A 22,050-nucleotide genomic window follows, 5' to 3' on the forward strand; every position below is an offset into this window, starting at 1 on the left:
GCTCCCTATTAACTTATATGCTAATAATACTAAACTCCTCGGCATACACATAGACTCAATTCCCTAATATTCCCTTTTGTTCCCTTTTTGTTCGATCTTTGGTGTTCTTTCCCTCTCTCTGTAGAATCCACATCTTACTATCTGTTTACCTAACCATTTTCCCCCACAGTAAACTCCTTGAGGGCAGAGACTTTTTTTAAAACCAAATTCCTATGGCTAGGATCTAGCAGGGTTCTGGGCACCTGCAATACAGTCGATAAATAAAAACTCAGGAGACTAGTTCATTAGCAGTGAATTTTAATTAAAATCGATAGTTTAGATGAAGAACAGGACTAGAATAGTGTTTACAATCAACTTCTGAAAAATCACATTTATATAAAGGAAATAAAAGAGGCCAGCAGAGGTCCAAAAAAAAGGTGCAGCTTGTATTATTGCACTTGGATGAAACATGCTGTTCAAGGTCGCAAAATACTTAGGCCACACAAGGCCAGGAGCAGGAGACAAACACAGAGGACAACCCCCACCCCACCACCACCCAGGTAGTATTTCTTCTGGATTCTCCAAGGAGCTCAAAAATATTTAGTATTTTTAAAAGATTCAACTAGAGCTCTTAACAAAGATGAATCTTCAACACGTTTTAGTTACGGCCATGCTCTTCATTTCAAATCATATGCAAGTCTAACATGCAGCTTCTACTGCAAATAATGAGATATCTGTTACATTAGAATGATCCATGGCCCCAGGCCATGGAAAGCGGGAAAAGGAATGAATCTCTACTTTATACAATTTCAGGGAATAATACCGTGGCTATAGTTTATCCTTTTGAGCACTGTTCATTTTGGTCATTGATCTCAGCACATGAGAAAAAGTGACAGTGAGTACAAGTGGACATTAAAAATAATTCCTAGGCTATTAGTAGAAAATAAAATTAAAAAAAAAGTCCCCGGCCACGTTCACAAAGGTGGCATAACTGTATGCATAAGAAAAAGGCTGTAAACTTATAGAAAAGATAAACTCTGGCTTCTAAACAAATTACAAAATTGATTTTGCCTTTACCCTTGAGAGTTATAGAGAAAAATGTAAACCAGTAGACCCTAGTTACCAGAAAAAAAATATCCTCCAAAGACAAGAAACGACCTTAAAGTTTGGCCTGGGCTAGTTTTAACTGCAGGTTCTCTCCGAGTTTATCCATGAACTCAAATGTATTCAAGTAGTCAGAACGTTGCACGCTAATAGAGGAAGGAAAAAAGAAGGAAATTTAGTTTGTCTCTGATCTGGTAGCAGGTAGAGGAAAAGTCTGGGACATGCTACTTAAAGTAGCATTCTATTTATTTCTAGAAGAAAAGTGATTAATGTTAACAAGCTGCAAGTTTATGGCTGATGACTGCATTTACTGTTCAAGGGGCTGACCCAGGCTACAGGCAGTCTGAGTGGAGCCAGGCCACACACACACACTCCCAGGGGTTCCTGGTCTTGTAGCTTTAAGAGTAAAGCTGCCCCAGAGCTTCATTCAGACTAATGCCTGGGAGACTGAAATCATCCTACTTATTTCTCATTCTTCATTAAAATAACTGAACATATCCAGGTACAGTCATCTTTTTACTTATATCCCTACAAATTGTCACATGTCCTCAAACAATTAAACAAACAAAAAACCACTCTGGTGCTCTTGTATCTACCTTTGTCTTTCTTAAAAAACAAAAGACAATGGACTGGCTCTCATAATCCTGATGACAGGTGCCTATCCAAGTAGGCTTAAAAGTAACACACTGATACGAACATTTCAGACATTGTATTCTTGCTGAAAATTTAAAATAAGAAAGATGTAGTAATGGAGTATATCCCCATGACTGATGTATACTGACCCTAACAGAGATCTCTGAGGACCCACGAATGAGACATGGGATTGGTGTTAGATTTTAGTATCAATTCTTTTTTTAAAAATTTATTTTTTAATTGAAGGATAATTGCTTTAGAGAATTTTATTGTTTTTTAGTATTGTTTCTTGACATGTGCCATAGTAGCCAGCTTTGACTGAGGGAGGAAATCCCTGAATAGCAGCTAATTCAGCTGGGATACAGGCTACCATGTTCTCAAAAAAGTCCTGGGCAAAACGATTATCTGATGGTCGGCTACAGATACTTAAGGAAGGGACTACACGCAACTGGACATCTTGTACCTGTGCTGCTTACTTTTCTTACTAAATTGAAGATAAAGAGGTGGAATAAAACAGTCTTGGAGGTCCCTTTGTTTCAAAATGTCTGTACTTTTGTTATATTAAGCAGAACCTTGCCACCCAGTTGACTGCCAACTAGATCAGGGGTGAGCACACTACAGCTTGACTCATGAACTCAGTCCAGGCTGCAGCCTGGTTCTGTACACAGGGTTTGATTGGAACACTGCCACTCCCCTTAGCTCTTGTATCACCACTGACTGCTTTCCCGCTTTCCCGTGGAGGCAAAGTTCAATACTTGCCATATGTTCTGTAAAGCCTGAAATGTTTATTATCTGACAGTTTACAGATAATGTCTCCTGACTCTTGAACCAGATGACAAATCATAATTCATGTAACTCCAGAAACCACTTGATGTTTTGAGCCCAGTAAGGATAAATGGTAATTTGACCACAGAGCTTACAGCATCCTATACTTACTTGGGTAAACCTTTAATACATGCAGCTAAGTCCTTGGTCATGAAGCCAGCCTCAATGGTCTCAATACAGACTTCTTCCAAAGCCTTTGCAAAAAAGCTGAGCTCTTTATTGTTATCAAGTTTAGCTCTGTGGGCTAAGCCTCTGGTCCAGGCAAAAATGGAAGCTGAAATACAGGGGGAATAAAAAAAAACAATTCAATCATGCTGATTAGAAATATTCCCAAGTCTTTGTTTGACAAAATAGAATATTTCTTTTGTTTAGGTGACTGATTTCATTGGATGCTATTCACATGAGCTGTAAGTTTCAGGAAATATTTTATCAAATAGAAACTTAAAAAAAAAACCCTGCATTTTTGTACAGGAAATGTTTTGGATTTTGTAGCTTTAAGAAAGCATATAGTCATGGTAGGGAACTTACTAATTTGGAATAGGTCACAACCTCTTTTATCTCGTCTGTACTGGTCTCTTCTCTTTCCAGGCTGTAATCTGTTTTTAAAGTACTGTCCTTGAGGACTTCTCTGGTGGTCCGGTGGTTAAGAATCCACCTGCCAATGCAGGGGACGTGGGTTCAGTCCCTGGTCTGGGAGAATTTCACATGACATGGACACCTGAGCCTGTGTGCCACAACTACTGAGCCCATGCTCCAGAGCTCGTGCTCTGAAACAAGAGGAGCCGCTACAACGAGAAGTGCATACACTGCAACTAGAGTAGCCCCAACTCTCTGCCACTAAAGAAAGACTGTGCACAGCAACAAAGACCCAGCACAGCCAAAAACAAAACAAAATTAATTAAAAAAAAGTATTGTCCTTGAAATTTAGTTAGGGGTCTGTCAATGTGGCTTTAGATTCTCAGCCACATGTGATGTTTCACTGCAGCAAAAGAAAAGGAAAAGGAAAATGCTTGTTGATAACATTCTTCTCTGTAATATATATTCTCCCACAAAATGGAAAAGCATATATTGTGTATATTTTAAGAAACATATTAAAGCAGTTCTTATTGATAGGACAAATCAGCTGTTAGGTGATGGTTTTATACACAAAGCATTGGGCAGCCAAAGGAACACATGTTGGAGTCCCTTTGGAGATTTCTATTCTGGTTGGAAATCAATGTAGCAGCCAACACTATATTACCAATGGGATTGGTCGATGTCTCCTGTCCTTTCTGGTACATTCGGTAGTGACGGGTTACAGTCCCGTGGGCAGCCTCTGCTTCTACTGTCTTGCCATCTGGACAAACCAGCACACTGGTCATCATGCCGAGAGAGCCATAACCTGTGAGCGGCAGAATATGAAGGATGGGATTCAAGTGTAGGAAGAGCACTGTGTCTCCCAGAGAGGAAAAGAAAAGGACTTCATCTTGACAGGACTCAGTGGACAAAATAAACGTGGGTGCATGGAGTCATCATTCTTCTGCCTTTCAGAAAAGGCTATGTTTTTCCTCACTTATTTACTTCAGAGGCACCTGCTCATGGTCTGACTGCCTGTATTCCACCCTAGTTCCATGACTTCCTAGCTACTGTGGCTCAGTTTCCTTACCTGTAAAATGGGTATAGCAGGGCTTCCCTGGTGGTACAGTGGATAAGAATCCACCTGCCAGTGTAGGAGAAGCAGGTTCAATCCCTGGCCCGGGAAGATCCCACATGCTGAGGAGTAACTAAGTTCAAGTGCGCCAGCTACTGAAGCCTGCACACCCCAGAGCCTGTGCTCTGCAGCGACACAAGCCACCAGTGATAAGCCTCCACTCTCCACAACTAGACAAAGCCTGAGTGCAGCAATGAAGACCCAGCGTGGCCAAAAATAAAAATCCATAAACACATCTTTAAAAAAGGAGGGGGGGGAGAATAATAAAAACACCTACTTCATAGGGCTGTTGTGAGCATTAGATATATATGCATATATTCATGACTATATATGAAAGGAAAACACATTCTTATTCCTTAGAATACTACCCTCCAGAGAATAAGAGTTCAGTATATTACTGTTATGCTCTTGTGCAGATGCTCTGTTATTCTGGGAAAATAAAGATTCAGGAGCTGTCTCCAGCCACCAAACTGCTCACAGGCTCACGCGGGACTGGGAAGAGAAAGCTGGTTCAAAGCAGAATAGGATGGATCTGAGCACCTCCCACTCGGCCCTGCTCTCCTTTACAGCCTCACCAGAACGATTCTGTTCTGTGGTTTCCTAGTCAGAGAACCAAATACCAACTTTAAAGTCCATGTGATTGACTTTCCTTCTTTTACTCATTTTTTTCTTACACTCAAATTCAAAGAACACTTTTCGCCATTTTTGCTACCTCCTAATAGTACCTGTGGAGTTAACAATGCAAATTTATAATAGGCTGCCACCTTTTTTTTGAAAGTAAGGAAAAAAACTTAATAAACTCTTTGAGTACAATTAGCAATTTCTGTACTGAATTAGCAGCTCCTTTCCTATCACTATGTTGGTATGAGGCTTCAGTAGAGGCTCAAATATTCACTGACTGGAGATGTCTGGGGCCATATCCATGGTGATAGTCTATCTATTTATCCATGAGACACTAGTTGGTACCACTGTCAAAACTGAGGACAGAAATAAAACGTTTGGTTTGAGTCCAAAGTAGTTCATGCCTCTAGAAAAGAATGCATGTGAGGACAGCTTTGCTGTCTTTTAATCTGCTTTGCTGAAGTCACCTTTATCTGCAGGCACTGCCCAGACAGAGTCTTGGTTCCAGGTATCTTATCAGTGCATGGCTGGACACTGCACTGCAGCATTCTTGCTCTGAAGTCCCTTGAACCTCCACAGCTTGACAATAACATTTGCGATATCCCTCCAGATACCCTCTTATTGCCATGAGGACATTTAGAAACCATGAGATGATCTGGGCCCATTCTAAGAACTCTGCTCTCCTTGCTTTGTGATAATTCCATCACAAAGATAACTCCTTTCTCTGCTGCATTCAAACGACTGTGATGACTTCCCAGGTGGCACTAGTGATAAAGAACGCGCCTGCCAATGCAGGAGACATAAGAGATGTGGGTTGGATCTCTCTCTGGCTCAGGACAATCCCCTGGAGGAGGGCATGGCAACCCACTCCAGTATTCTTGCCTGGAGAATCCTATGGACAGAGCAGCTTGGCAGGTTATGGTCCATAGGGTCTCAGAGTTGGACATGACTGAAGTGACAGCACACAGCACACAAGAGAAACAGAAGGAGGGTAAAGAAAGACCTGGGTAACTCATTTATCTGACATCAAAGTTATCTTTAACCAGGCAGATCTACTGATTTTCAAACTGATAGCAATGATTAACTTTTCACAAGAGAAAGAAAAAGTAGTACTTCCTGGGGAAAAGCAAATGCAACTGAAGTGAACACAAACATTCATTAGGGAAATTCAGTGCACACTGCTTCATGAGTAACTGAAATTGAAGGACAGCTTAGCACTGAGGAAGGCAGGGAAGAGAGAGCTTTTGCTCTTCTGGTCCTTATCTCTGGCATGAAGCTCCTGGTTTCTGGAATTTCTGCTTCTTTGCTCAGTTTCATGTGTTTAGAGCTCAGCAGTAAACACATATGTTTTACGTGGTATGGAACAGCTGTCAAGGCTGGCAAGAGGGATGTAATTTGTACCAGTCATGGGATGAACAGGCTCTTGGGAGGGAGGCCCCTTGGTTATAACCCTGGCCCCTTCTCTCCCGAGTCCCCTAGTGTTTTACATTCTTATTGGAAGGCAGGGAAAACAGTGATTTTCAGATTAGGTGATTGGGCTGCCCATTGGAGGCAGTGAAACTTAAGAGGGAAAAGAGTTGAGACATAAACTGTGTTAACATCTAAGGCTGGAGATTCAACCCCACTGAGTTACTTCCTGGGCACCCCTGAGAGAAGTCGCCTACCTAGTCTGAGCTTACTTTCCTCATCAGTCAGCTGAGAAGATGGACCTGAATGTCTCGCAGTGCTACCATTTCATGAGCTTTACCAATGGCTACAGAATCCCTCTTCCCACACCTGGGCACCACCTGTTGGCCGCAGGCCAAGCCTCACCTCCACTTGTCCTCCAGCTCCTTACCTTGGGCCACGGAGTCCGACTGCACGTCCCCATCATAGTTCTTACAGGCCCAAATGAAGCCCCCCTCCGATTTCATAGCTTGGGCCACCATGTCATCAATGAGCCTGTGCTCATACCAGATATTCTGAGCTTCAAACTCAGATTTGTACTGCCTGAGAAACGAGAAAGAGAAGAGAACAATAGACAAGGGAAATTGGTTTTGTTGGGATACCATCTGCCTCTCTGAAAGGCTGGAGGTGGGGCTGGAAGCAGCATGTTTTAGTGGAAGCAACACAAATTTGGGGATCTAACAGACATGGGCTGAAATCCCTGCCCACTCATTTTCTAGCTATGAAACTCCCATTTTCCCATCTGTAAGGGTGATTTCATCCACTTGGCAGAGATGTGAGAATTAAGCAAGACGACAGTGTTCCAAGTATTAATACTACTTTTACAGTTTTCAATATACTACTCACCGGTTTCTTGGGATTGAGCTTGCCTTAGGATATATATTAAAAAAAGAATATAAGGGGGTAGAGAAAGACTATTTTACTGCCCAGTATCATTCAGGAAACCTGGACAGCTCCCAAGTTTGATATAGATAGGGAATGGAAGGAGGTATTAAAATGTCTTGGGAAGGATACCTAAAATCCCAGCCCTGGTCTAAATGCTTGTATCTAAAGGGAGGAATGCCACCTTAAAAGTTAACAAGTACTCAAGCACTGTTGAATGTAAAATGATTATAAATGTAGATTTAAGTTCAAACAACTCCATTAAAGCAAAGTTTTATTTATTTTCTTTATTTAAATTATTGGCTGTGCCCCACAGCTTGCAAGATCTTAGTTTCCTGACCAGGGACTGAACCCACACCTTTCTCAGTGAAAGTGTGGAGTCCTAACCACTGGACTGCCAGGGAATTTCAAAAAGGAGAGTTTTAAATCATAACAGTGGGCTTCAGAAGGAATGGAAATGGGGTCTTCCCTGGTGGTCCAGTGGCTAAGACTCTGAGCTCCCAGTGCAGGGGCCCCAGGTTTGATCCTTGGTTGGGGAATTAGATTCCATGTGCTGCAACTAAAGACCCTGCGTGAGCAACTAAGACCTGGTGAAATAAATAAATATTACAAAGAAAGAAAATGGAATAGGCCCAATTCAGAAACTTACACATGTGGAAAATCAGAACTTTCTATCACTAACAGGGCACATTTACTCACACATTAAATAATCCTGGCTCTGAAAAAAATGTGGGACATTTATCTGAGAACACATTCCCCTTCTAAAAGCAACTCAAGAGTTTTGTTTCAACCCTTGTTAAACCTCAGTTCTGTCCTTGTCTTAATGAGATAGTGATGGTTTTCACTCAATTTGTCACAGAATCAAAGGGATAAGCATACAAATTCTATACTATAAATGGCGCCATTTGTGACCAAAAAAAGGAAAAAAAAGAACTGTAGTTACTTGTCATATATCTCCTGAAAGATGTCTTTAAAACGTCCATCGTATTTCTTCAGAATAGTGTTTTTGGTGCTCAGATACAAAGGCCAGTTCTTAGACAAAGCCATCTGGAAAGAACTGTGCGCAAAATCTTCGATTGACTTATCTTGATTGTACATCCCCATGGCAACACCACCACTCTCTGTGAGGGGAAAACAAGAAAAAAAAAGAAAGGTAAATAGGGTACAGCTGTAGCAAGTCTAAATCCACCCCCCCCCCCCCCCCCCCCCACCAAAATAGCCCGCTTCCAGTTCTCATGTCTGAGTTCAGGCTTCCAATTTCAGTATTCCATGCGTTTCTGAGACACATAATTGGAGGAAAGACAATTCTAGGTAAGGACATTCTAACTTGTTTTGAAAGGCCAATACCCATGAGAAAAACATGGTCTTTTGGATCCTGAAATACCAAGAACTGATATGAACCAGAAACACACTGAAGAAGGGGTAAATAATTTTTAAATTCTTTTCACACTTTAAAAAATTTCAAGCATGTCTTTTAAGGTTTAAGTGTGCACTCAACCTTCAGTCACTAAGAATACATTTCAAACACAGAATGAAAATTCTTGTCATTTCCTTGAGGATACTGAAAGTTGGTTCTGCTTTGGCAGAAATAATCATGCGCCAAATCACTGGTGTTTCACAACTCTTACTGTTGAACTCTGTTATTACTGAAAGCTAGAACTTGAATCCAAGCTACTGCCCAGGGCCAGTTTGGGAATAAGGATGAGAGAGGTGCGGAAACTGGCAGAACTAGATTCCTTTAAAATGATATGACTTAGAGGAGGCAAGAAGAACAACAGCTAGGTAAATTTTGAGATTTTGTTTACGTGAGTTCTTTTAACAAGCTTAACAATGGGGAAAGTCCTCTGTTCTTTCAACAACTTTTGGCTGGGATTTGCCATATTGAACCTTAGAAACAGCAAAATCGAGGGAAGAGAAGAAGCAAAAACAAAACAAAACAAAACAAAACCCAAACAGTCCACTTTTACAAAATAAACACTCAGAACCAGAAAAAAACTTCAGCAAATAAATAAAAGAGCCATTTTCAAACACAAACCCTACCAGAGCCAAAGTGTAGGATTATATAACAGGCAATTTGGGGCTATTAACATTTAATTTATGTAATTTGCACATAACAGATTCCTGTCAACCTTCCCTCCCTGTTTTGAGATGCATAATTATCTACCTGTATTTTCAATTAAGTGAATTAAGTGGCTAATTTCTTTTATGCCACAGGAAGCCAATGACTTTTTTATGTTAGGTTTTGAGTCCTGTGGAAATACTATAGATTCAGGTTGTATTTTTAGGCAGCCACGCAACTAACTTTAAAAAACCGGTGATAACGTTGTCTAAATGGCCTGTTAAAAAAAAAAAAGAAAAATACAAACATACCTGTGAAGTTATGTACTAGGTATACCGTTTTGGGGGATCCATCGCTTGGTGTGTAGGATATCTCTACTTTTCCAGGCCCCGGCACAACAAAATCGGTTGCTCTATACTGTATAGGGGGAAAAAAGAAAAGAAATCGCCAAACTGTCCTAACAAGAATTACATGAAGGGAAAAAAAACCATAGAATACAGAGCTGGAAGACACTTGGACAATAGTACAGTGTAGCCCAACTTTCTAATTGAGAGACGGAGATAAAGAGGTCCAGAGAATCCCAAAGCTAGTTAGTAGGAGTACACATTAGAAATCAGTATTTATCAGGTGCCTACAACGTAAGGGGCAGTTTTCCAAGTACAAATATGAGTGTGAAAGAGAGTAACAAAGTATTCTCTCTTACAAAGCCTATGACCTAACAAAGTCATACAAAAGTGAAGCAACATTAAGAGCTTCCAAATGTCAACAGCGGGCATAGATAAAAAATGCTACTGGAAGATGGAGGAAGAGAAATGACCATAACCTGGAGTTCAAGGAAGTCTTCTCTTGGGGGATGACAATATACTAACTGTAGCACTGAAGATGGGCTTCCTTGGTGGGTCAGACGATAAAGAATCCACCAGCAATGTGGGAGACCTGGGTTTGACTCCTGGGTTGGGAAGATCCCCCACGAGGGCATGGCAACCCACTCCAATATTCCTGCCTGGAGAATTCCCACCGACAGTGGAGTCTGATGGCCTACAGTCCATGGGGTCACAGAGTCGGACATGACGGAGTGATTAAGTGCAGCATGGCATTGAAGATGATGTTGAGAGTGCTAATGCCTGGTCCTCACTATGAGACACACTTTAAGTGATTAACCTGTATCCCACATTATCTCATTTGATTCTTCCATCAATCTTACAAGGGAGCAACTATGATGTAATGCAAATAACCCATTTAGGGTCTGGTCCTTGGACCTTCAGGGCTTGCTCTCTTCATGAACATCATTCTACTAAGGCCCAGCCCAGGACTTGCCCATAGAAAGCAATCATTCTGGAAGCAGCTGCAGTAGGCTGATGACCCTTAAGAAAGGGCCTTCTAAGGACGGCTACCTCTGTCACAGGTAAGGAAAAAAATCCGCAGCCCACACTAGGCATATGTCAATATTTGCTGCCTTGTACCTTCTTCAATGGCTTAGATTAGAATACTTTCAGAGTCAGGTACCAGCAGATGCCAGTCACACTTATTTATCTTTGTTTATGGCAATACTAAAGACAGCTGAAAGAAGAGCTGTCAGATAATGACAGACTAATATCTATTCTATGCAGAACATTTCTGATATTTAGGGGTAGTAATTGATTCTCATTTCTCAAAAGGTGTCAAAGTACCATAAATGCTTTCTAGATGCTTGCAATTTTCTATCTAGTAGACTTTAGTAAACAGAATGACCATTCTTCCAGTGATTGATGCCACAATAATTTTTATAAAAGGGAAAAGGAAAAAAAGGATACAACTTAGAGCCATGTTCCCAGGACTAGTGAGTCTGTAAGCAATCTCATTTACATTCCCTCTTCTGAGCCTCTGAGAATTATCTGTGAAGGGAATTGCCAGGATGAAGGGATATCCTGAAATATACAGTAGAACAAAGTGAACTGCCGCTCAAGGATTGACCTGGTAACCCAGCCCCCAGGAACAGAGAGTGGTCTGCTCTGCCCATACTATTTTTAACGATGGTGACATCAAAGCCTCTGGGTGTCAGGGACAGAGACTCTTGTTTTTAAGGCTCTTCTAAGACATGAGCTGCTTTCTATGAAAGTCTAAAACTTTAGTTTCAACACAGAATTTTTATTTTGTTTAGTTGGTAATGTTTCTGTTTAATTTGGCAACAAGCCTAATTGTACATTAGTATAGAAACTAGACTTTTTTTATTCCCCCGAGGAGGAATGTTCTGAAGAGACTGCTTTCAACTACTGAGTTAGTTTGTCCTTTTATGCACGAAATGATCATGTTTAATATAATAATCTTTGGTAGTTCTCAATTCTGTCTGCACATTAGAATCACCTGGAGAGCTTTAAAACACCATGGAATTGAGATTTAGCTAGCGTAGGGTGGGACACAGGCATTGGAATTAAAACAAAAAAAAGGTTTTTTTTAAATGGCAAACAAAACAAAACAAAACAAACACCAAAAAGCCCATAAAAAGATCCTATTGTACAGCCTGGTTTGGCTGAACCACTGATTTAGTTAAACCACAGGAAATTATATGAAAATGTCTGTATCATATGGTTTAACATAATAAAAAGATAAAAAACAAAAACACGCCTATAAAAAAGTCATTTATAGTGAGATAGGTACCTGTAAGTTTATCCAAATTTACTTTTATCTAAATGTCTATGTGTGTGTGTATATACACACATATATATTCATTTCTTAATTCTATACCTCATTTGTGGGCTTTCCTGGTGGCTCAGTGGTAAAGATTCTGCCTGCAGTGCAGGAAACATGGGTTTGATCCCTGGGTCAGGAAGATCCACTGAACAAGGGAAAGGCTACCCACTCCAGTATTCTGGCCTGGAGAATTCCATGGACAGAGGAGCCTGGAGGGCTATAGTCCACGGAGTCACAAAGAGTCAGACATGACTGAAGTGACTGAGCACATACCTCACTTAATGGAAGTAGACACCAAAAGAGAATAAAGCACATATATATCAGAACTGCTGGGCAATCAAAGGCCTCAAGAAAAGAACAAGGAAAGTCAAGTCACGCCACCACGACTTACTTGATCCCCATAAGCATGACGACCTATGATAATGGGTTTTACCCATCCGCTCACAAGCCGGGGTATATTTTTGCAGATAATAGCTTCCCTGAAGACAGTGCCACCCAGGATATTTCGGATGGTGCCATTTGGAGACTTCCACATTTGTTTCAACTTGAACTCCTCCACTCTCTTCTCATCGGGGGTGATGGTGGCACACTTGACACCAACGTTGTACTTCTTTATAGCTTCTGCAGCGTCCTTGGTGACCTGGTCGTTGGTGGCATCGCGATTCTCTATGCCTAAATCGTAGCTGGGAGGGAAAGGTTGAAGGCGTAACTTTTCCAGACACACCTACAGGTGATTGAAGATACTCCCCGTCTATGCCCATGCACCACTCTATGCATGCCCTGCAGAAAGTGAAGGCTCCATACATAGCTAAATCTGCTGAGTTTTAGCATTGGTGTACCCTCGACACAAAGATGGCTGCCAACTAAAAAAACCTCTAAGAAGGGCTGAACCACTGGGACACACTGTGTTGGGGGAAGCAGTTGAGAAGGAAATGAAATAAAAACCAAACCACTGTACTCTTTCCTCTCAGCCTACTCTTTACCACTACTTTCTGCAGACTTTCTTCATCTGATTAGCATAAAAATCCAAACCTAAGTATTATTTTCCCCTTAGAAAATACTGTGCTCTAAAAATAAAGCAGCTAAGGACTTAAAGGATTTCTTGCAGTTTGGCACTGAAGTGGTTGGAGTTACAGCTGAGACAGTCACTGCCAAAAAATGTTAATCACTATTAAGGCCAATTAGCTGTATGTTGAACCTTTCCCTAAATCTCAGGCAAGTCTTTCTCCTGGAAACAAGCCTGAAGTTTATAGAATAAATAATGGAATCCAGCAATGACTTTATATAGCCTACTGATTTATAGCTTAAAATACACCAACACCCAGACTGCAGGTTATTCAGTCTGTGAAAGAAAGCTGGTTGTCCAGAGCAGAGAAGACTGTAAAACCTTAAAGTAGGTAATAGTTTGTCAAAAGCAGGAAAAACAAAACAGTAATGTAACAGTTTATTTTGTTCTCTAAGGCTTAAAAAGTTTTCCAGTTTTTTCAGCTTTCAAAATTTGCTGAACCATCAAGCCCTTCAATCTTTCGTTTCAGTTCTGGTATTTTCCTTCCTTTAGATATCCCACTACTTGTGATGGAAATGCAAAAGGGCATCCAATCTGGTGATATATTTCCAAATAAAAATAATTCCAAACTGTTTTAACCGTTCGCACCTCCTCCCTCTCCTTGAGGGTGTATTGTCAATCTGTATTAATTGTCAACCTCCAGACCTCCTCAGGCTATCCTTCCTTCTTAATCTTCTAAGGGGTCACTTTGTACGCACAGCTGTGGATTGTGTGTAAATTTTCAACAAGACCTATAACCCTTTGTCTCAAAAACTTACGTAACTGCTCTTTGACCAAGTTGGCAGAATGGTCCTCAGAGCTTTCTGAATGACTGTCTCTTGGGCTATAATACTCAAGCTGACATGAATACAATTCTCCATTTCTTTCTTAGATTGATTATTAATTTTTTTTCATCAGCACTAACAAAGACACTCTTATCTTCTGACTTAGGAAGTGCTGAATATCTATAAAAAGTCCACTCCTAACTCAAACAGCAGTAGTCAGCAATATTCACGTTCATAGAAAACATTTTTCATCAGAAGAAGCTTACAGCACATCAGTGGGTTTTTTTGCTTCTAAGCGAAAAGAATGAATAAATGGTCCCAATCACTGTCTAGACAACAGAAAATAAAACAAATGAATCATTCCACTCGCCTCAAAAAGAACCAATCATGTAATAATAATAGCAATCTTGGAATTACTTACACTTGTTTAAGTCTCCAAAAATTTTTTAGTTTTTAGCCAGTGACTCTGCCTTCTAGGTATAATGACTGTCCTTTAAAGCTCCTTATGCCTCTAGGCTAAAGAGAATCTTTGTAGCTATTATCATGGGAATTGTTCTGCAAATTCACCTATTGCCATGTACAGGAAAGTCACTCAGTTGTGTCCAGCTCTTTGTGACCCCATGGACTATACAGTCCATGGGATTTTCCAGGCCAGGATACTGGAGTGGATAGCCTTTCCCTTCTCCGGGGATCTTCCCAACCCAGGGATCGAACCCAGGTCTCCCACATGGCAGGCAGATTCTTTACTATCTGAGCGACAAGGGAAGCCTAAGAATACTGGAGTGGGTAGTGTATCCCTTCTCCAGGGGGATCTTCCCGACCCAGGAATTGAACTGGGGTCTCCTGCATTGCTTCCCTGGTGGCTCAGAGGGTAAAGCGTCTGCCTGCGACGCGAGAGACCTGGTTCGATCCCTGGGTTGGGAAGATCCCCTGGAGAAGGAAATGGCAACCCACTCCAGTACTCTTGCCTGGAAAATCCCATGGATGGAGAAGCCTGTAGGCTACAGTCTATGGGGTTGCAAAGAGTCCGACACGACTGAGCGACTTCACTTTCACTCCTGCATTGCAGGCAGATTCTTTACCAACTGAGCTATCAGGGGAGCCCTACTGCCATATAAGGTATCTGTAAAATGTTTCTTTAATCATTTGGATAATGTTTCAAAAGCTTCATTTCCTATGTGCTTGTGGACCTCTGCAGGTATTTGTTCCTTCTCAAGGTTGAAATATAGACACGATCAACAGCTTGTGAGTGAAAGTCACTCAGTCGTGTCCAGCTCTTTTCGACCCTATGGACTCTAGTCCGCCAGGCTCCTCTGTCCATAGGATTCTCCAGGCAAGAATACTGGAGTGGGTTACCATGCCCTCCTCTTCCCGACCCAGGGATCCAACCCAGGTCTCCCGCATTGCAGGCAGATTCTTTACCATCTGAGTCACCAGGGAAGCCCTTATTCAACAGCTTAGCCACCAGAAGGCTTCCCTGGCCTTCACTATCTCCTGGAGCTTGCTCAAACTCGTGTCCATTGAGTCAGTGATGCCATCCAACCATCTCATCCTCTATTGTCCCCTTCTTCTCCTGTCCTCAATCTTTCCCAGCATCAGGGTCTTGGACACAAATGGTTTAGGGAACTTCTCCTGAAAGGTGGGGACTGTATTAGATAACTTCGAGAATTCTGTGCTATAACTGTATAAAACACAGAAAAGACAAGGAATGAACAGGTAAAAAGGTCCACTGACTAGTTAAGCAGCTAAGTTGCTAAGTTGCTTCAGTCGTGTCTGACTCTGTTCGACCCCATAGACGGTAGCCCATCAGGCTCCCCCATCCCTGGGATTCTCCAGGCAAGAACACTGGAATGGGATGCCATTTCCAAATACTTTATCCTTTCAAAAGGATAAAACTGTGTTAACTATATTCTTTATTGATTTATTAGAGGATTCCCAGGCAGCGCTAGTGGTAAAGAACCCACCTGCCAATGAAGGAGACATAAAAGACATGGGTTCAATCCCTAGGTTGGGAAGATCCTCTAGAGGGCATGGGAACCCACTCCAGTATTCTGCCTGGAGAATCCCATGGACAAAGGAGCCTGGTAGGCTATAGTTCATAAGGTCGAAAAGAGTCAGACACAACTAAGCAACTTGGCATGCAGCTCTATTCTCTTCCCCTCTGCAAAGAGTACCTAGTGTTACTCTTGGCCACTGATTTATTACAAACAAAACCCTTGCAGGAAATAGAGGCTTGGAAAGACCTGAGAAATCACTTTGCTGCCACCGCAATTCTTCTCTTCTGAACAATGACAAGTTCAGTATTTCTAGTATTATGTTAAAATTAAAGATTCATTTCATATATATTTGAAACCCAGTCCCCCTAAAATTGAGTTCCCTTCGGAGATTATAATTAATCTCTCTATCTAAAACTCTTTCCTCTGGTCCCCTCTGACCTCCATCCTGAATTAATTTAACACTAGTCAACCAGACTCAGGTGACTAAAACTGCTATTGTGACAACACTCTGAATGCCTATAATTGTGATTTAGGTATCATCAGTAACAACAGAATCAAGTTGTTTCTCCAGGGACAAGATCAGCCCCCTGAGCCATGAGAATGTAAACTGGAAGCAACCTGACTTCCCTGAAGCTAACATTTAAGAAAAGTCACAGAAATTTCACAATTTTAAAATACCCTTAGGCCTTCCTAGAGAAGGAAATGGCAACCCACTCCAGTGTTCTTGCCTGGAGAATCCCCGGGACGGGGGAGCCTGGTGGGCTGTCTGTGCGGTCGCATAGAGTCGGACACGACTGAAGCGACTCAGCAGCAGCAGCAGGCCTTCCCTGGTGGTCCAGTAGTCAGGATCCCCCCTGCCAATGCAGGGAACACAGGTTTGATCCCTGGTCCAGAGGATTCCACGTGCAGCAGGGCAACTAAGCCCATGTGCCACAACTGCTGAGCCCCTGTGCCCAGACCCTGTGCTCTGCAACAAGAGAAGCCCCTGCACTGAGGAGCTGCTACATCCTCACTGGAGAGTAGCCCCTGCTCGCCACAACTAGAGAAAGCCAGTGCGCTGCAACAAAGACCCAGCGCACCCAAAAGTACAATACATAAAAACAAAAACAACTCAAAGATCAGGTTGGAGTGGATCTGAGACTCGTCTCCACTCCCTTCTTGGTGCCCTGAAAATAAACCCTTACTCTGCTGTAAACAACTACCGTCAGAGCTGCTCTCTGCACAGGGGCACACCAGTTCTACGTTTTCTCTGCGTATGAGCTCGCCCAAGGCTTTATTCACAAGATACAGTGGTATCTATGCAAAAAAGTGATTTAGACCCCGAAATCACAGGGATTATGCTTTCTGAGTTTGCTGCTTGGCAAAGTGATTCACTTACCTGTGCAGGTCCAGTTCCACGTAGGGAAAAATGAGTTTCTCTTTAATCAACTCCCAAATGATCCGTGTCATTTCATCTCCTTGCATCTCTACCACAGACCCGCCTTGGATTTTTTGAGACATTTTGATTTCAATAAACCTCTAAGAGGAAAAAACATAAGACACATATCTCATCATTTGTTTCATTACCGTGTAAAAGCAGAATACAATTTGGTGATTACTAAAAAGAACAATTCATAATAGCATGATTGCACAGAAAGCTAATAACAATTACATTAACCATTAGAATTGAATACATTCTCTGTACAAAGCATTGTGTTACATGCCTCTTGTGTGATTTCTGAGTCAACACTCACAACAACCCTGTAAGATGGAAACTGTTTTTCCATTCTACTTTGCTAAAAGAAAGCAAGCTTTCCAAGGCCATCTGACGAGAGCGTGGGGGAGCCGGAGCCTGTCACATGCCCTTAATAATGTAAATCACTATTCTTTATTCTTGACTGTTGGTTTGTCTTATCAAATGGGATTATTTCCAAAATATCATGTTTATTTGAACAAGTCTATCCAATGCCTCATTGTGCTAGGCCTTCAAGATGCACAGAATGATGGGCACTACTATTTCCCCTCTTTTAAGAGGCTGTTTTGGTTAAAACAACTATCCTTAACAAGATTCAACAAGTTCTAGTGACCCATTTTAAAGAAAATTTAATCAAGTCTTTTTACAAGTGAAAGATGAAGAATTCCTGGTGGAACTCTATTTTCCTAGAGATAGTAAAGGATAGTGGTGATGATACACTGAATACAAAGTGATTTCTCAATTAGAGCAATCTGTATGTATAGAGAAGGACTACTGCTCAGAACATGTCCCTGGCCTGTCCTTGGTATCCCAGCTCCTGGACTATTCTTCCAGTCATTAGTGGGCAAATGCAAACTGCCAGTGGGTGGGATAGAGGATTGGAGTTGTTCTGGAAGAGGTGTCTTCCTGTGATGTGAGGGTAGCAGATACAAATCAATCTGATTTCCAGAGACAGCAGGGCTACACCCTACGGACGCTCTCAGTCACCTCCCACTCTTCACGACCCTTTGGACTGTAGCCCCCTGGGCTCCTCTGTCCATGGGATTCTCCAGGTAAGAATATTGGAATGGGTAGCCATGGCCTCCTCTGGGGGGTCTTCCTGACTCAGGGATTGTACCCGTGTTTCTTATGTCTCCTGTATTCGTGGGTTTTTAACTATAAGTCCCACCTGGGAAGGCCTTTGTAAAAAGTGAAAGTGTTAGTTGCTCAGTCATGTCTGATGCTTTGGAACGCATGGACTGTAGCCCACCAGGCTCCTTTGTCCACCAAATTCTCTAGGCAAGAATTCTTAAGTGGGTTTGCCATAGGGCTTAGGCTTAAAGAAAGGCATGTTTCCTGAGAGTAAGAGGAGGCACTGAGCCTGCTAAAGGTATCTGTTCCCTTTCACAGTGCTTTAATGGAAACAATTTTTCCCCTTAGAAGATAACAACAGATTGCTTTTATTCTATTAATTTACAGTTGAGGACTGAAAGTCAGGAGAATTGACTTTAAAATATTATTAAGGAAGAGGTCTATAAACATTATCTCAAAAAGTTGACTTAAAGTTGTCTGGCCTTTATATTTTAAATTCGGTTCCTCATGACAAGCCAAGATATATTCCTAACCTCTAGGCCCATTTTCACTTCCCAATTTGCAATTCTGGGATTTTGCTTATTATATTAGTATTTAGGAGGTTCTCTAGACCATTACTGGGGGACCATCTGGAACTCAACTAGAATAAAAGAGTGAACACACTGGTGTGAATGAGTCAGCTACTTCCCATTTGTAATTTCAAGTATAATTTAAAGTACAGCTTAAAATATATGATTTAATCATACTGATCCCACAGTCACATCTGTCCTTGTATTTAAAACAAAACAAAAAGAGGCAGCACACTTATCTCAGTTTTGATACATTTCCAAGGCCATATTCCTATGAAGTATTATGCAAGAGTTATGACTTGGCTATTTTTCTTTAACAGCAAATACAGTTAATAAAAAGTCATACAGCAAACTTGAAATTTCAGTAATAAGTGATAATATTTTTTGGTTGAGCAAACACTTTCTGATTAATCTTTCTATATTTCATAATGCATAACTGAAACATTAAAGGTTTTCCTCACGATACTTATCCATTACATTTTTACCATCTTTTAATTTAAAAAGTGAAGCTTTATTGTAGACCCTGGGTTACTAAACTGTAGGACACTATTTTATTTCTTCTAGATTTGAATCCTATGAGGGTGGGCTTCAGATACCACTGAATTCACTTTTTACTCTAGTCCCTCAGATTTTTTGTCTTTACCCAAACCCTGATTTCAGAAGGAAGGCCTTTTCCAGCAAGCCAGTTCATTTATTGAGCAGCTGAATTCCAATCTCCTGACACACATGTGCTGCTGCTGCTGCTGCTGCTAAGTCGCTTCAGTTGTGTCGGACTCTGTGCGACCCCACAGACAGGAGCCCACTAGGCTCCTCTGTTCCTGGGATTCTCCAGGCAAGAATACTGGAGTGGGTTGCCATTTCCCTCTCCAATGCATTAAAGTGAAGTCGCTCAGTCCTGTCCGACTCTTAGCGACCCCATGGACGGCAGCCCACCAGGCTCCTCCATCCATGGGATTTTCCAGGCAAGAGTACTGGAATGGGGTGCCACTGCCTTCTCCGGACACACATGTGCAATGATAGAAAATAAACCTGAACTAACACAAAGTAGTTTAAGACGAGCTGCTTCTGGGGGTGGGGCGGGGGGCGGGGAGGGCGCTGAGTTCATGAACTACACTAATTTCTGTGCAAAAAAAAAAAAAAAGTGTCTTGCAGAGAAGATTCTAGACTGAAAGAAACAACAAAACAGTTGCAATTTATTGGTGGAAAAATTCCTGAGTCATTCCCTTACAGGGCCTCCGACCACCTCCAAGACCTCCACGACCAGTTAAACGCAGTATTGCCATATGAAAGAAGGGGAAGAATTACTTATTCTCACCTTTCCAATTTCTAATCACCCCAACTCCTCTCAATCTTGCAGACTCAGCCTATATCCTAAAACAAAAAAACAGAAGACAGAGATAAGGTACAAGGCACTCCAGCACTCTTCTCCGGAGAATTTAGCTGCTTTTTTTTTTTCTTAAGCCAGGCAGCCCTATTTATCTGTTTTAAAGTGCAGTGCTGAGTGCACTCTAAGGGGCAAAGGGCAGTTTTAGGTCCGCATGCACCTTCCAAATAAAGTATAATAAATACCCCTGCTTGCACACGGAGGAGGGCGCGTCGGTGGGCGCGGCCCGGGTTCGTCGTCCGTTAGCTAGTCTTGAGGTTTGCATGTCCTTCGGGGACGCTGTGACCAGCCGGCTCTTGGCCTGCATGCCTCTTTGTGGCCCTTGTGCAACCGAAGCCAGCTGGGTTCCTCATTCCACGCCCGACCCTTCCCTCCCGAGCGCCAGAACCTTTAACCCCTCTCCACCTTAACTGGAGATGCCGACGGCGACATTTCCTCCACCCCCGGCAGCCACCAGGTGGCCTAGAGACCGCCCCACGCCGCCCCCTTCAAGCTCCCCAGAAGGACGCCTCCAGCCCGCCGCAATACCAGTCCCGGCGGCCCCAGTTCCATGCACACGCCCAAGTCCTCCAACAGCCGAGGCCGCTCGTCTTCTTCCCCCTAAACCCAAGACTCGTCTTCCACGAGTCCCTGCATATTCCTACCGCCCGTTTTTTCTTCTGCTGCAGACCCGGCATTCCATACGTCACCGCATGCCACCTCCTCCTGCCCAGTTTCACCCTCCAATGCCTAACAGTGGGCCGCCTACACAACCAGGCATCTAGCACCGTCTTTCTCCCATTTCCTTCTCCCACGCCCACTATCTGGCTTTTTTTCCCCGCTGCCTTGCGACCAGGACGCACCGCTAAACTTCCCCTAGCATACTCAAGATCTGAGCGTCCTTTTCCCCACACTAGCCACTAACAGAGCGTTCTCGCAGGAGCCAGAGACCGGGGCCGCCCCTCGAAGCCTGCGGCTACCTGCGGGGAAGGTACGTTGGCGATGACCCGGGAGCACACAGTCACTCAGTGTCCACTTTGGCAATCCCGGCTGGAGCCCAAATGTTCCGGCTTCTCACGGGGCCTCAGCAGAAACCCAGAATCTGGCCACCCAGGAAGGGCTTTTCCTCTTCCCGGCTTTTGTCCAGACCCGGGCCCGGCCCCCTCAGCCCACCTCCTGGAGCTCCGCCCCCCAGCCCCCGCCAATCGCCGCGGGCCGACCACCCGAGATGGGCGGGGCCATGGGTCGGGGCGGGTCCTTCCACTTGGGGCGAATCCGTGGCCCCGCCTTCCTTGCGCTTGGATTGGGAAAGGCGGAGGCAGCTGCGCGGCTGGATTCCGCCGCCGCCCCTCTTCTGCTGAAGGACGAGATTGCCACCTGCAGGCTGGGGTGTTGGGCGCGCCGGCGCTGGTGTTCTGAATCCCACGCCGCGAAGGGGCGCCCCGGGCTTTGTAACAACCTAGAGTCAGGCGGAGTGAGTTTCTAGGTCTCCAATAAAGACAAACCGGAGACCGCGCGGCTTGGACCTATCCTGTTCCTGGCACACTCCGGATGTGCCATAGACTGGAACGCACTCGGGCACAAAGAGTGTTCAGGGCAAGCGTGAAGTCACTTTGGGGGCTTCTCCGCACAGCTGGAATGCAAAGAATTGAACAGTTGCGCAAGCAGGCACTCTACAGTAAATTTCACCCACGGCCGATGACTAGGTCTTCAGAGCTAATGTATCTATAATTTCAATTTCTATTGCGTGCTATAAATAATGCAAAAGGAAATGGCAGCACACTCTAGTATTCTTGTCTGGAAAATCCTACAGAGAGCGAAGCGTGACCGGCTAGAGTCCATGAAGTCTCAAGAGTCG

At 43.0% G+C, this 22,050-nt stretch overlaps 1 protein-coding gene across 3 annotated transcripts; it reads right to left on the bottom strand.

The window, feature by feature from the left end:
• Positions 1–280: 280 nt before the first annotated feature.
• On the bottom strand, positions 281–21,350 carry IDH1 (isocitrate dehydrogenase (NADP(+)) 1, cytosolic). Of its 3 annotated transcripts, none has more exons than XM_027565858.1 (10): positions 21,173–21,350; positions 20,145–20,200; positions 17,115–17,254; positions 12,301–12,592; positions 9,551–9,656; positions 8,124–8,301; positions 6,690–6,841; positions 3,782–3,922; positions 2,653–2,815; positions 281–1,229 (listed from the first exon to the last, which is right to left on the bottom strand). In XM_027565858.1, the coding sequence occupies exons 3-10, from the start codon at positions 17,234–17,236 to the stop codon at positions 1,139–1,141; spliced, it is 1,245 nt and encodes a 414-aa protein (XP_027421659.1). In that variant the 5' UTR covers positions 17,237–17,254; positions 20,145–20,200; positions 21,173–21,350; the 3' UTR covers positions 281–1,138. The 3 variants fall into 3 exon arrangements, with proteins under 3 accessions (XP_027421659.1, XP_027421668.1, XP_027421677.1); XM_027565867.1 differs by lacking the exon at positions 21,173–21,350 and adding an exon at positions 20,742–21,077 and having other exon boundaries at positions 818–1,229; XM_027565876.1 differs by lacking the exon at positions 21,173–21,350 and adding an exon at positions 20,399–20,423 and having other exon boundaries at positions 818–1,229.
• Between the last annotated feature and the right edge of the window lie 700 nt (positions 21,351–22,050).

Source organism: Bos indicus x Bos taurus, chromosome 2 (assembly GCF_003369695.1).
Source record: "Bos indicus x Bos taurus breed Angus x Brahman F1 hybrid chromosome 2, Bos_hybrid_MaternalHap_v2.0, whole genome shotgun sequence".
Taxonomy (NCBI): Eukaryota; Metazoa; Chordata; class Mammalia; order Artiodactyla; family Bovidae; genus Bos; species Bos indicus x Bos taurus.

Excerpts from the sequence above, each read along its gene's own strand:
- IDH1 (XM_027565858.1), bottom strand. The coding sequence starts at position 17,236 with ATGTCTCAAAAAATCCAAGGCGGGTCTGTGGTAGAGATGCAAGGAGAT. Across the intron at positions 9,657-12,300 it reads GTCATGCTTATGGGGATCAA|TATAGAGCAACCGATTTTGT; the intron begins GTAAGTCGTGGT and ends CCCCCTATACAG. Across the intron at positions 8,302-9,550 it reads CCTAGTACATAACTTCACAG|AGAGTGGTGGTGTTGCCATG; the intron begins GTATGTTTGTAT and ends TTCCCCTCACAG.